General features: G+C 40.1%; 1 protein-coding gene across 2 annotated transcripts in view; it reads left to right on the forward strand.

Moving 5' to 3' along the window:
- The window catches only part of GOLGA3 (golgin A3), a 74,569-nt gene extending 61,219 nt beyond the window's left edge, over positions 1-13,350 (forward strand). For both annotated transcript variants that reach the window (XM_069756097.1, XM_069756098.1), the window contains exons 17-24: positions 2,073-2,270; positions 4,249-4,365; positions 5,378-5,517; positions 5,716-5,848; positions 6,267-6,389; positions 7,278-7,442; positions 8,718-8,878; positions 10,638-13,350. In XM_069756097.1, the coding sequence (XP_069612198.1) occupies positions 2,073-2,270; positions 4,249-4,365; positions 5,378-5,517; positions 5,716-5,848; positions 6,267-6,389; positions 7,278-7,442; positions 8,718-8,878; positions 10,638-10,827 (1,227 nt within the window). In that variant the 3' untranslated portion in view covers positions 10,828-13,350. The remainder of the gene's footprint in view (positions 1-2,072; positions 2,271-4,248; positions 4,366-5,377; positions 5,518-5,715; positions 5,849-6,266; positions 6,390-7,277; positions 7,443-8,717; positions 8,879-10,637) is intronic.
- Positions 13,351-13,708: the final 358 nt, after the last annotated feature.

Here is a 13,708-nt window from a genome sequence, read left to right on the forward strand (position 1 = left end):
TGTGCGGATGTTGGATAAACCTTGACTAACATCCAAACAAGTTCAAGCTGCCCTGCTGTCTGAGGGTACAACAGTGTCAACCCGTACTATCCGTCGGCGTCTGAATGAAAAGGGACTGTATGGTAGGAGACCCAGGAAGACCCCACTTATTACCCCGAGACATAAAAAAGCCAGGCTGGAGTTTGCCAAAACTTACCTAAAAAAGCCTAAAACGTTTTGGTCAGATGAGACAAAAGTAGAGCTTTTTGGGCAAATACATCAACATAGAGTTTACAGGAGAAAAAAAAAGACATTCAAAGAAAATAACACGGTCCCTACAGTCAAACATGGCGGAGGTTCCCTGATGTTTTGGGATTGCTTTGCTGCCTCTGGCACTGGACTGCTTGACCGTGTGCATGGCATTATGAAGTCTGAAGACTACCAACAAATTTTGCAGCATAATGTAGGGCCCAGTGTGAGAAAGCTGGGTCTCCCTCAGAGGTCATGGGTCTTCCAGCAGGACAATGACCCAAAACACACTTCAAAAAGCACTAGAAAATGGATTGAGAAAAAGCACTGGAGACTTCTAAGATGGCCAGCAATGAGTCCAGACCTGAATCCCATAGAACACTTGTGGAGAGATCTAAAAATGGCAGTTTGGAGAAGGCACCCTTCAAATATCAGGGACCTGGAGCAGTTTGCCAAAGAAGAATGGTCTAAAATTCCAGCAGAGCATTGTAAGAAACTCATTGATGGTTACCGGAAGCGGTTGGTCGCAGTTATTTTGGTTAAAGGTTGTGCAACCAAGTATTAGGCTGAGAGTGCCAATACTTTTGTCTGGCCCATTTTTGGAGTTTTGTGTGAAATGATCAATTTTTTGCTTTTTGCTTCATTCTCTTTTGTGTTTTTTCATTTAAGACCAATTAAATTAAGATAATAATACCAAATAATTTGTGTTTGCAATCATTTTCAGGAAGAAACTGAGTATTATCTGACAGAATTGCAGGGGTGTCAATACTTTTGACCATGACTGTAAGGGTAATGGGAGATGAGACGAGTAGTAAAGAAGAATGCTGATGCATAGGTATAAGTGAAAGGATAGGCAGAACGTAGTGTAAGCAAAATGTTATGTAGTCAAGGTGCAGGTTTCACTATAGGGAAAGTCTGGATAAGGCCAGTGGTGAGGCATCGGGATGATGATGTAGTGTGCAAGAGTCTGGAGATAGGCACAACATTGCAAGGCAGAATGGGTACTAAAAGTAGGTAGTGAAAACGGAGGTTTGCCTTTAGCGAGAGCCGGAAGAGGGTCAGTGTATGTGGCACTGAGCAGGCCGCGGGAAGGAGTGCCCGGAGCCATGCATGTATTTTTCTGCAGGATACGGGAACCGGAAACCATAAATGCTCAAGGTGCTGCATCATCGAGTGATGTAAGGTGTTAAAGGTGTGTATGGGAGAGAGGATGGGTGCTCTGCATCATTGGTGTGGACGTGGTGGAAGCCCTTTGTGGGGAATAGAGCTGGGTGGGGGTGAGTAATCTACGTAAAAAATGATTTGTAGAATTAGAATGCGCTAGCTACTACAGCGGGCCAGCTCTAGAGACATTGGGTATTTCCTCATGGGACAAATATAAGTACCCTGCGGGCCAGAGTTTTATGTATGATGTAATGAAAGAAAAAATATATTGTATTAAGCAAGATGCACCAAATGTTTCAAATTAATAATTTGGCGTGCTCCTCTGCTAAATTTAGCACAGTTTTTTTTCTGGTCTGATTTTATACAGTCTAACTTAATTGAGACAGTAATAATAAATCTGCCCTAATGCTTCTAAGGCTTGGTTAATGAGAAAAAAAGAATTCGAGCCATTCAAAACAGAATGCATCTATACCAGAAATCCTTTGTCATAGTACAGGTCGTTATACATCTGCTGAACAAAACAAACAAACTTATGAAAACAGATTGCAAATTTATATTGAAATGTACAGTTTTACTTTGTTGTGTAGACTGAATTTTCTTTTTATTGTTTCTGGTAAATATTGTGTTCTGTACATTATATATCTGTTACCAATCTTTTCTCACTTTATTGTATGCTGCAGCTGCAGGAATCTCGTGGCTTTAAAAGGAAAATAAAAAAATTAGAAGACCTCAACAAAAAACTGACACTGGAATTAGAACATGAACGAGGAAAGTTAACTGGACTCGGACAATCCAACGCTGCACTACGTGAACACAACAATATACTCGAGGCTGCTCTGGCAAAGAGAGAGGCAGATTTGGTACAATTAAACCTGCAGGTACATACATTTAAATTATATCATAATGCTTCACTCTTCACGATGGTACTCCTATCAAAGCCAGCCTGTAGCTGGAGTTCATAAGAGAATGTGATTTTTTGCTCTATGTGGCAGTACCGTGGTATTGCTGTATATAGCACAAGGAATCAGCTGATTGCAAATTCAAGTCCCTTAAAGGGAATCTGTCACTACTTTTTTGGAATATCATGTAAAAATATTCAATTCAGTGTCAGCTCTGCATTATACAAGTACTTTTTAGATCCCTTGACTCCCCACCAATGATACATAAATACCATTTTTATTTCTCCTGTAGTGTATGTAAATATGCTCGGTCCGATGGGTGGGGCTTATTGTCCATCTCTCCACCCTCCCCCCCCCTGGCTTGCTCTACGCATTCCTTTCGGTAATTCCTGCGTTCGCATAGTTACCGCGCGAGTGAATTAAAATGGTCCCTCGCGCGTGCGCAGTATGCTTTGCCAAACAGTATTGCGCATGCGCCGGCATACGCAATTGCATTCTATGTTCTGGAAGTATACTTGTAAACTTTCAGGCCATAGAAAGCCATGGTGTATGCCGGCGCATGCGCAATGCTGATTTTATGCTTTGCCCACAGTTTGGCAAGGCATACTGCGCACGCGCAAGGGACCATTTGAATTCACACGCGCGGTAACTGTACGCTATCTGTGATATTCACAGAAACGAATACGTACAGCAAGTCGAGGAGGGGGGGTGGAGACGGACAATAAGCCACGCCCATCGGACCGGGCACCGCGGGAGGAATAAAAACTGTATTTATGTATCATTGGTGGCTGTATTTATGTATCATTGGTGGGGAGTCAAGATGTATAAAAAGTACTTGTATAATACAGAGCTGACAATAAATTGAATTATATTTTTACATGATATGCCAAAAAAGTGGTGACAGATTCCCTTTAAGGGAAATACAAAATACAGTCAAAAGTTAAAGAAAAAAATAAGTTTGAATCGTCCACCTTTTCCCCCATTAAAAATTAAAACAATGCAAAAAACGCATTAACAGGCAATCAAAACAACGTATTTAACCCAAAATGTTACCCATAAAAATGTTGGCTCAAGGTGAAAAAAAAAACAAGCCGTTGCACAGCTCCAATGACTTCTCGTTCCATTGGATAAGTGCAATGATTGTCCCCCATGCACTCAATAGTAGGACTTCTGCAATAGATGGGTGCCCAATTTGCATTAGGACTGGGAACATAGCTGATATGAAAATACCTGCAACGTATGCATGACATTTGTTAAAATCAAATCCACTCTGGTATTACTGTATTTTGTAGTGGATTCCTCCACACTTGACCAAACCCTAAGGCTATGTGCACACGATGCGGTTTTAGTGCGGATCCGCAGCGGATTTTTACGCGCAGAAACGCTGCAGATCCGCACTTTGATTTACAGTACAATGTAAATCAATTGGTAAAAAAAAAAGCTGTGCGGAAATGCTGCGGATTTAAAAGAAGTGCATGTCACTACTTTTGTGCGGATCTGCAGCGTTTCTGAACCCTTCCATAATAGAAATCCGCAGTGGGAAAAAACGCCGAAACTTCGCACAAAATCCGCATCAATTCCGTGGCAAATCTGCATAAAATCCGCATAAAAACCAGCTGCGGATTCTGCCCGGAGATGCAGATTTTGTGCAGAAAATTCTGCACCCCGTTCCCTACGTGTGCACATAGCCTAAAAGAAAGCAGCGCTGCTAGGAATTTTATATTCCCCAGTTACCTTGTAGTTGAGTGAGCAGAAGTCTGTTTTTTAAGCAAAAGCCTCCTGAAAGCAGCAGCCTGTAGTCAGTCTACATTGTAACCAAGAACACTCTAAGGGGGCTTATACGATAACGTAATATCATGCAGTAAGGTTTTGGCAGGTTCCATATGTATCATTGTCACTTAGCAATTGCTGAATTAGTTCTCTTCTGGATGGATCATAGTTAACATGTGTTCAACAGGTCCAAGCGGTCTTGAAGCGTAAAGAAGAGGAAGACAGACAAATGAGAGATTTGGTACAGAGTCTGCAAGATGCTTTGGAAAAAGAGAAGGCCAAAGTCACCAATTTGGCTGAGCAGGTAAAACATGTTCTTTCATGTGTAGAGTAAAATGGATAGGTTGGCGACTGGTCCCAATATTTCCTTGAAATGTGGATTTTAGCTTTTTGCCTCTGCATCATAGGAGAAGTGCAAGGCCACTGATGCTGTCCGGATTCAGTTCTTGAAAACAGAGAGAATTTTTAATAAGAGATAGCAAGATGCTTGTAAAAACAAAAAAACATTTAAAAAGATAAAAAAAACCTCTTTAATTTCAAGAATCTGTCATGATTGCAGTAAAGGTACCGTCACACTAGACGATATCGCTAGCGATCCGTGACGTTGCAGCGTCCTCGCTAGCGATATCGTCCAGTGTGACAGGCAGCAGCGATCAGGCCCCTGCTGTGCTGTCGCTGGTCGTGGAAGAAAGTCCAGAACTTTATTTCGTCGCTGGACTCCCCGTAGACATCGCTGAATCGGCGTGTGTGACACCGGTTCAGCGATGTCTTCGCTGGTAACCAGGGTAAACATCGGGTAACTAAGCGCAGGGCCGCGCTTAGTAACCCGATGTTTACCCTGGTTACCATCGTTAAAGTAAAAAAAAACAACCGCTACATACTTACCTACCGCTGTCTGTCCCCGGCGCTCTGCTTCTCTGGTCTGGCTGTGAGCACAGCGGCCGGAAAGCAGAGCGGTGACGTCACCGCTCTGCTTTCCGGCTGCCCGGCGCTCACAGCCAGACCAGAGAAGCAGAGCGCCGAGGACAGACAGCGGTAGGTAAGTATGTAGCGTTTGTTTTTTTACTTTTTAGGATGGTAACCAGGGTAAACATCGGGTTACTAAGCGCGGCCCTGCGCTTAGTAACCCAATGTTTACCCTGGTTACCGGGGACCTCGGGATCGTTGGTCGCTGGAGAGCTGTCTGTGTGACAGCTCTCCAGCGACCAAACAGCGACGCTGCAGCGATCCGGATCGTTGTCGGTATCGCTGCAGCGTCGCTTAGTGTGACGGTACCTTAAGTTTTAATAGAACTTCTCCTCATTGTCTGTTCACAGGTTGCTGCCGCTAAGGCAGAAGCGGCACACAACAGGAGGCACTATAAGGCTGCAGTGCTGGAACTAAGTGAGGTCAAGAAAGAGCTTCAGGCAAAGGAACAGATGATTCAAGCACTTCAAGCTGAAGCTGAAAAACTGCAGTACGTACTGGGAAAAAACAGAATTTTTCTTACACCATCTACAAATTGCAAGTAAATTGCCATGTGTAACATGGGTTTACTCATCTAAAAGTCTAAGGCAGCATGGATCATTTGAGCTGTACTCTTTATTCTACACTTGGCTATAGTGAATATTTATATCCTGAACTTCTGTATGATGATACCGGTTTCATCTTGCAGATCTCAGGACGAGAAGCATTCTCAAGAACTGTCGCAGTTTCATCAGGAATTGGCTGAAGCACGGTCGCAGTTGATAATTCTCCAGAAGGAACTAGATGATCAACTTTCTAAGAAGCCACAAGTTAATCAAGAGGTAAAAAAGACTTGAAAAATGTCCATATGATCTTTGGAATTGACATTTCTGTAGCCCCAATCTGCTGAGACCATTGTATGGTAATGAAGGCTGTCATTTGGAAGGCACACATGAAGATTTGCATTTGTACCATCACCTAAATCTACATTATCTGCAAGTGTTGGTGGTTGGCGCTGGTAGTCTGCTCCCTCTTTTGGTCCATTAGACTTTGAGTGGTATAGTACTGTCTTTGTCTGACGACTGTTCCATTCAAACTCCTCCGGAATGGGGCTCAGGGCAGCCATTTTAATGACTTAAGGGGGTCCCCTTGTAATCATTTGTGTTAAGTGTTTTTTGTGGACTAAGCTTCTTTTAGACTTTGTGCTCTACAGATGAATTTATACATTTAATACATCTTTTGTCTCTTTTTTTTTTCCAGGTAGAGGATCTAAAGTGGGAGGTTGAACAGAAGGAGCATGAGATTCAGTCCTTGAAGCAACAGTTGGATATGACTGAGCAACGTAACCAAAGAGAATTGGAGAATGTTCAGATTTTACTTCAGGTATGCAAAAGCAGTCATTTGTCTCCTTAATTTGATAGTTTAGCAGGTACTTAATAATGTCTAGGTGTTTTTTTTTCCATCTTTTGAATATTATGACTTTTTATGATCTATTGCATAAGTAACCTCTGGGACCTCCGCCAGCTCCCATAAATGAAGGGGTTGAGTTTTATTTGGCTTTTTATCTGGCACAACGCAGTGCTCCTGACTACCCTGCTGTGTGGATTAATGAGGATGTGTGACCAGAAAACCGTGAAATCCTGTTTCATTAGTTTTAACCAGAATTTTAAAGTGTCTCTATTTTTTTTGTACAACTCATAATTGCTGCTTTTGACATAATTACCCCAGTTCTTGTTAGGTTTGCCAACATTTTGAAAAGTGATCAAAGATTAGTCTTATGGTGTTGTGTCAGAGCAATGCTGACAAATTTATCATAAACTGTGCCACAAAAGAAGTGTAAATTAAGGCATAAACATACTTCAGTCCTTTACTTGAGTACATTTCGTTTGGTGGCGCACACTAAATTGCGAGATGTGCCAAATTCTTTAAGGGGTATGCGCTTCTCAATGAATGACACGTGTCGCCTTACTCCAGCGCATTTATTTTCAAGACTGGCGTGCAAGACATTAGTCTTGATGAGTCTGGGCCTAAGAATTAGTGGGGGTACGAGTATTTCTGCGCTCACTGATCAGTAAGTGATGGTATGATAAGAAAAACGTTAACATTGGTAAAGTATTGTAGACATTGAGGATTCATGGGGATTTGTGTCTAGTATCAGCAAGTTAAATAAATCATAGTTTGTTGACCAACATTGCCACAATGTGATTTTTTTTTCATTGGTTATACGAAGTATTTGTAGATTTGTAACACTGTCCTCTTGCTACACCACAGAATCTTAAAGCTGAACTTGAAGTTGTACGAGAAGATTTAACCATAACGCAAAAGGACAAGTTCATTCTGCAGACGAAAGTGACTGAACTAAAAAACAGCATGAAGACACTGCTGCAGCAGAACCAGCAACTAAAACTAGATCTTCGTCAAAGTCGAACTAAGAAGGTTAAAAATTAAAAATAAATTGCTCCCCATCCTTTAAATTTATTAATTTTACTAATTATTTGTTTATGGGTACAATTTTAATACAGTTTATTTTCTTCATAGACATAATTATTCTTCTTTTATATTGCTATAATAGTTGGGTCACAGAGAATAAAAAAACGCAAGAACCTGTTGTAAAAATGATTCTTGCGTTTTGCAACATTTACATTTACGGTAAATTCTTGTGTTACCAATGCCTCTTGGTCAGTAACACTTCTCAAGAGAACAAGGAATGGCCTCATTATCACAAGGTTGTCTGTCAAGATGGAAACCCTGGGCATTATTGAGAGCTTCTTATCAGAGAAGGGATAATAATGGGTGAAAAAATAGTTGTAAATCTCCTGTAAACTGAAAATCCAAAATACAGTGCTCCATGAAGGCAGATCTAAGTGGATTGGAAATGTTCCCAGTCATACCTACAAGCTCCATATTCACCAATTTCTATACATGCTACAAATGTACATTGAAGTAATTACTGTGATTGACGGCTTATCTGCTTTTGTAGTGGCCAAGATCAAATACATTTCTGATCTGGGACACTTGAACAAAGGGTATGTGCACACAGTGTCTTTTATAAGTGGGTCCTCACCGAAACCTGCCAAAAAAAAGCACTCAAAAAACACCCAAAAGAATGAACATTTGCATTTCTATGTAAAATGACTTGCTGTGCCGATGCTCAGCCTCTTGAGCATCTTTTAACCACTTTAGGCTTCAAAAGACTCCAAGTGGTTAAAAGAAGTGACCTAGCCATTCTTCAGGCATCTCTGCTCAGAAGATGCTCCATACTTTATAATAAAAATCAAGGGAAGGCTCAAAGGACGCCTGGACATCTATTTGAGCATTTTCTCAGCTTTTTCTCTTTAGTAGAGAAAGCCAGTAAAAATGACAACCAAAAACCGATAGAAAAATGCTCGAAAACACTGCTAGTCAATAATGTCAAAGGAAGTGCTCAGGGAACATGCAAAATAAAGACTTTTCTGGACAAACAAACAAACATGTCCCGAAGAATCTTTCTCTTAGAAAACTTGGTGGGTTCGCCCGTGTAAAAAAAAAAAAAGAGAAGGTGCTCCTTATCTGCTTGCCCCCTCACAAAATAAGCCAGCCAAGTCACACCAGTCCTTAAATAGCTAATAAAATACTTTTCGGATTATCCTTTTATCCATGTTTCCTAATTAGTGCATGCCTTTCCTATCTTTTTTTTTCCATTAATGTACATTTTCTTGCTGTTTACTACAGAGGAAGGAATTTAAGGGAGACGTTACATCATCTAATCCTGTGACTCCAGTTAAGATCCCTGACTGCCCAGTTCCAGCTTCCTTGCTAGAAGAGCTCCTGAAGCCTACAGCGATCAGCAGAGAGCCTCTGAAGAACTTGAACAGCTGTCTTCGCCAATTAAAGTAATAATATTGTTTCAGGAATCCCATTCTATAATTATCTGATTGTGAATGGCCAGGGACACTACAGGTGTTTTCCTATTAGAAGATCTGATTTAAGATCTAGATTTCACAATCCGTGTACAGTCTTACAATGCCCTGACTGACTGAAGTCTCCCAACATTACAGACTCAGATACCTATGAGGCTGTAAGTTCTTGTTGAGAGACCTGCAACCAGACCTGGCATTGAGGACCGTACACAGAACTTGAAATATGCTGAAGCATTTGAACCTGGCCTTACATGAGAAGGTTTCTATATCTTGTTGGTTTCTATATGGTGTTGACCTTTTGTCCACACATGGATTTATGCCATAGACATTAATGCTTGCTGAAACTAACTTCATTACCATTACATCATGGAACATGTCAGGGACTTTAGGCAAATGGCAGCAATATTATGTAGCTGCCATCTGCACCTAACAATAGCAATCGGCGCGCTCGCCAATCTCTGTTAACCTCTTAAATGCCACTGTCAGTCACTGAGCCGATAAGTTGGTATGACAGCCATGGGCCACCAGAATGTACGTGATCTCTTCTTTGGCTGGGTGTGATAGGAGACTGTCATTTTCACTGAATCTACTATATGATTGTCTAAGGGTCACTTCCGTCTGTCTGTCTTTCTGTCTGTCACGGATATTCATTGGTAGCGGCATCTGTCTGTCATGGAAATCCAAGTCGCTGATTGGTCGTGGCAAAATGCCCACGACCATTGCCACGACCAATCAGCGACGGCCATAGTCTGGCAGCAAAATGCTGCTTTACTGCCCTGCAGTCAGCGCAGAGCGCTCACACAGGGTTAATGCCAGCTTAACGGACCACGGTGTAACGCACTCCGTTACGCAGCTATTAACTCTTGTGTGACCAACTTTGTACTATTGATGCTGCCTATGCAGCATCAATAGTAAAAGATCTAATGTGACAAATAATAATAATAAAAAAAAAAGGTTATTCTCACCCTCTGACGTGGCGCTGTCCTCGACAGTGCAAGCGGCAGGTTCATCTAAATGCAACAATTGCGATTTTTATTTTATTTATTTATTTATTTTTTAAATTTTTGTTTTCCGGTCACCTCAATAATGTTAAAAAATGCAATAAGAGATCAAATCATAGTATGTACCTCAAAATTGTATATATAAAAACACCAGCTTGCCACTCAAAAAAAAAAAAACCCACACAGCTCAATTGATGCTAATATAAAAAAGTTTTTTTTTTTAAACAGATAAAATAGCAAAAAATATATATAAGTTTGGTCTCTCCGTAATCGTACTGACCTTGAGAATCATGCTTCCATGTCATTGTTACCATACAATGAATGCCATAACAATAAAACCCGAAAAACAATGGCGGTATTGTGGGGTTATTTTCACTATTCCTCCATACTTAGAATTAAAAAAAAAAAACAACAAGTTGTCCTATGTCTGTCAGTGCAAATATAAACGCGTTATGGCTGTTTGAAAAGGGAGGGGAAAAGAATGAAAATGAACATGAAAAATGACTAAACGAATGATGGGAGGGGCACATTGGTGAAGAAGGTTCAGGCCTGGAGTGCTTACCATCTATGCTACACCAAACATGCTTTTCTGCACATATACAAGAGTATTACCTGGCTTTTCGAGGTGGAGTATCCTGCTTCAATGAGATGGGAGTTTATTTGTAATTTTATTCAGTAACGTCTGCATCTTTTGACTTTATTAGGCTAATCTTGTAACATTGACTTTCTAGGCAAGAAATGGACAGTCTCCAAAAGCAAATGGAAGAGCACACCATAACCGTGCATGAATCAATGACTTCCTGGACTGAGGGCCAACTACCGGACTTTACATTATCCGACACACCAGATGTGAGCAGTGCAAATCATCAGGTTCAGAACCTCAACACTAATGACACCGAAAGACAAGAGCAGGCATTATAGACTGTTCTTCCCTATTCTGGCTGCTTTTTATTTCTTGAAGCAAACATTTCTATCTGTATAGCAGACTGGTAGCAAAAGAGCACAGCACATTTTTGATGTTTGAAAGCAAGAGACATTATAAAACATATGGGGATTTGATGACATGTATATTGTGTAAGTCACACACATGTTATGTGCCTTGTGTAACAAAAAATTCAAGGATGGATGTAGCTTCATTTCCACATTTTTAATGACCCTACACTTCAATTTTCTTCATGTACTTTCCAACAGAAAGCACAGAAATATTGTAAGTAGAATATTACCAGAGGAATAGGTCTGAAAAAATGCTGTATCCCCCTTCCACCCATGGCTGTTATATTAAATATTCATAACATTAGGTCCTAATTATCTTAAGGACCATTAGCAGTTCCCAAATATATGGTAAGTGATACGTGAACTGCATACGGATGTGAAGTATCTGCTTGGGGACTAGTGCACATTGTAAGATGAAGGTGGCATGTAAACTTAAAGTGTTCTTATTTACTATATGGCGCAGATAGAAACCTATAGACCTCTAACATCATGGCATTCAGGAAAAAACATTCGAGTATGTTACTGGCAGTCTCCTAGTATTAATTGGATCTGAAGGATGTACTATTTTTTTATGTATGGTGATGGTGTGAATTGTTTTCTCAAATGTGATTATTGGGACTGTATAAGTGAATAAAAGAGTTTGTAAATGTATCGTTGGTGCCATGTGGCAGAATTGAATCTGATCTGGCCTTACTAAACGTGACTATGAGCAGTTGAGCTGTTCATTTTGCTGATTGTTGCTGTTTGGACGCTTAGAATAAGTGACTGTCTTTGTAATATGGTAATATTGGCTTTTGCACCTTTAACTAAGGAATATTAATTGAAACTGAAACCCCCTGGGATCCCGTGTATTAGCCAGAGGAAGTTGCTGGTAGCTACACATTAATCCTGCTGGAGCCACTACAGAAAATAATATGGTACTGCATGGCTGTGCCAAGTCCTTCAGAAAGGGATCAGCCGTTAACAGCTGCTCTCCGCTCTAATTGAGGAAGGTAACAATAGAGGTACGGGACAATGCAGCGTTCAAAGAAAGTGTTAAAGCATTGTTATTTTAGGGGATCCTAAACTGACCTGTCTAGAGAGATGACAAGTCCCATTTAATGTATAAGTTCATATATACCGTAGTATGCCAAAAGTGAACTCTGACATACTATCATAGCCAACGTCAATTTTAAGAGAGAGTGGTCCAATAACAGAAGAAAATCCCCATCATTGCCCTGTGCAGCTCCCTGGGTTCCTGCACTCAGAACCACAGCATGTCCAGCCTATATTCTCATCTCAATAGTTTGGTGTGGCATAAATTATTAGTGGGTATGTATTCTTCACACCTAGGAAATCCAGTCAAAGTTGTATCAAAGCCATTTTACTAATATAAAGCACCTAATTCGTTTTAGAACTCATGACAAATGGTTAATGTTTTCTGGTTTTTGCATATCAACTATAAATGGCCAGTAATGTAATGACTGATTCCCTGACAGTGTTGGGAAAGTCACACTTTTCCATAATTGTAGATGAATAAGACCCAAAGATGCTCTAAACCCTTTACATGTGTGTAGTCAGGACATTGGTGTGATCTGATTTGTAAACTGACTTTTTTCTTTGTGTCCTCTGTATAAGTTGTATGTTCAGAGTTATAAAGGCACAATGGTTGATATTATTTATGGTTTTTCCTATGTTAGTCCAGAAATCAACTAAAACAGGTTTATAGTGTGTGTTATTCCCAGAGAAGGCAGCTCTATTCTAGAGTCAAACGCCCATCTGACAGTATTTTCAGACAATAAATAGCGGTCTGCGTCGCTTGTGCGTCACAGGCATAATTAAGAAATGAAGGCTGCTGTCCATAGTCTGAAGTATCCAGTAAAAACACAAATTGTTTCAGATTTTTCTTGGTAACATTTCAGAGGCAGTTTGGAGCACCTGACTTAGAACATTTTTTAAACTCCAAGATTAGGTTATTCTGTAACACAACCACAACAATAAGGGATAAAAGTGCCAAGTTCCCTAAAGGAATATCTGCAGAATTGCTTTTTATAATATACTTTGCGCTTTTATTTTTCTTTGGAAACTGACTCTTTGTAAGTAAAAAAGGAAAAATAAAGTCCATAATACCCTGCAAACAAGAAGACTTGGAGCGTTTTGTAGTTGATTCTGAATGGTTTGTGATGTTATGGAAGTCTGTGGCATATTTTGATTACTATTTGGTGGATTGCTCAAATAGATACTGCAATGTAATATTTTTTCATTAATAATGTTTAATGTGCTTTTATTTATAGAGAGAAGAAAATGTATCTTAAGAAAATGCTAAAATATCTATATAATATAAGGTTACAACTTTTAAACTGTTAAACCTGTACATAATATAATGCTCTGTAAAGCATGTGGATACAATATGTGCATAAGATTCCTTTCGAAGTTTTTTTTTCTGTGCAATAAACTATTTTTGTTAAAATACTGAAGTATTGTCTGTATTTGACACCTTTTTAAAGGGTTATTATTCATTTTCATACCAAAAGTTCTGTAATAGCTGTTCTAAAGTTATTTTTGCCTTCACAGATCCCACTTGGTCATGATACTTATCTGTGCTACTACGGACTCGCTGTGAGCTCAATTAGTCTTCTACCCCCTCTGGCAGCTGACAATACAGTCCTGTCTTGCCTCCCTTACAATTTTTTTAGCGTTACCATTATTTTTAGGATCAATGTGAGCCCTACAGCTATTACATTTATGACCTATACTATGGGAAGGGATGGGATTTGTGATAGTACCCTTCTGTGATGGGCCATGTCGAGAGAACCACTAGCTTCATGAT

Source organism: Ranitomeya imitator, chromosome 1 (assembly GCF_032444005.1).
Source record: "Ranitomeya imitator isolate aRanImi1 chromosome 1, aRanImi1.pri, whole genome shotgun sequence".
Lineage (NCBI taxonomy): Eukaryota > Metazoa > Chordata > Amphibia > Anura > Dendrobatidae > Ranitomeya > Ranitomeya imitator.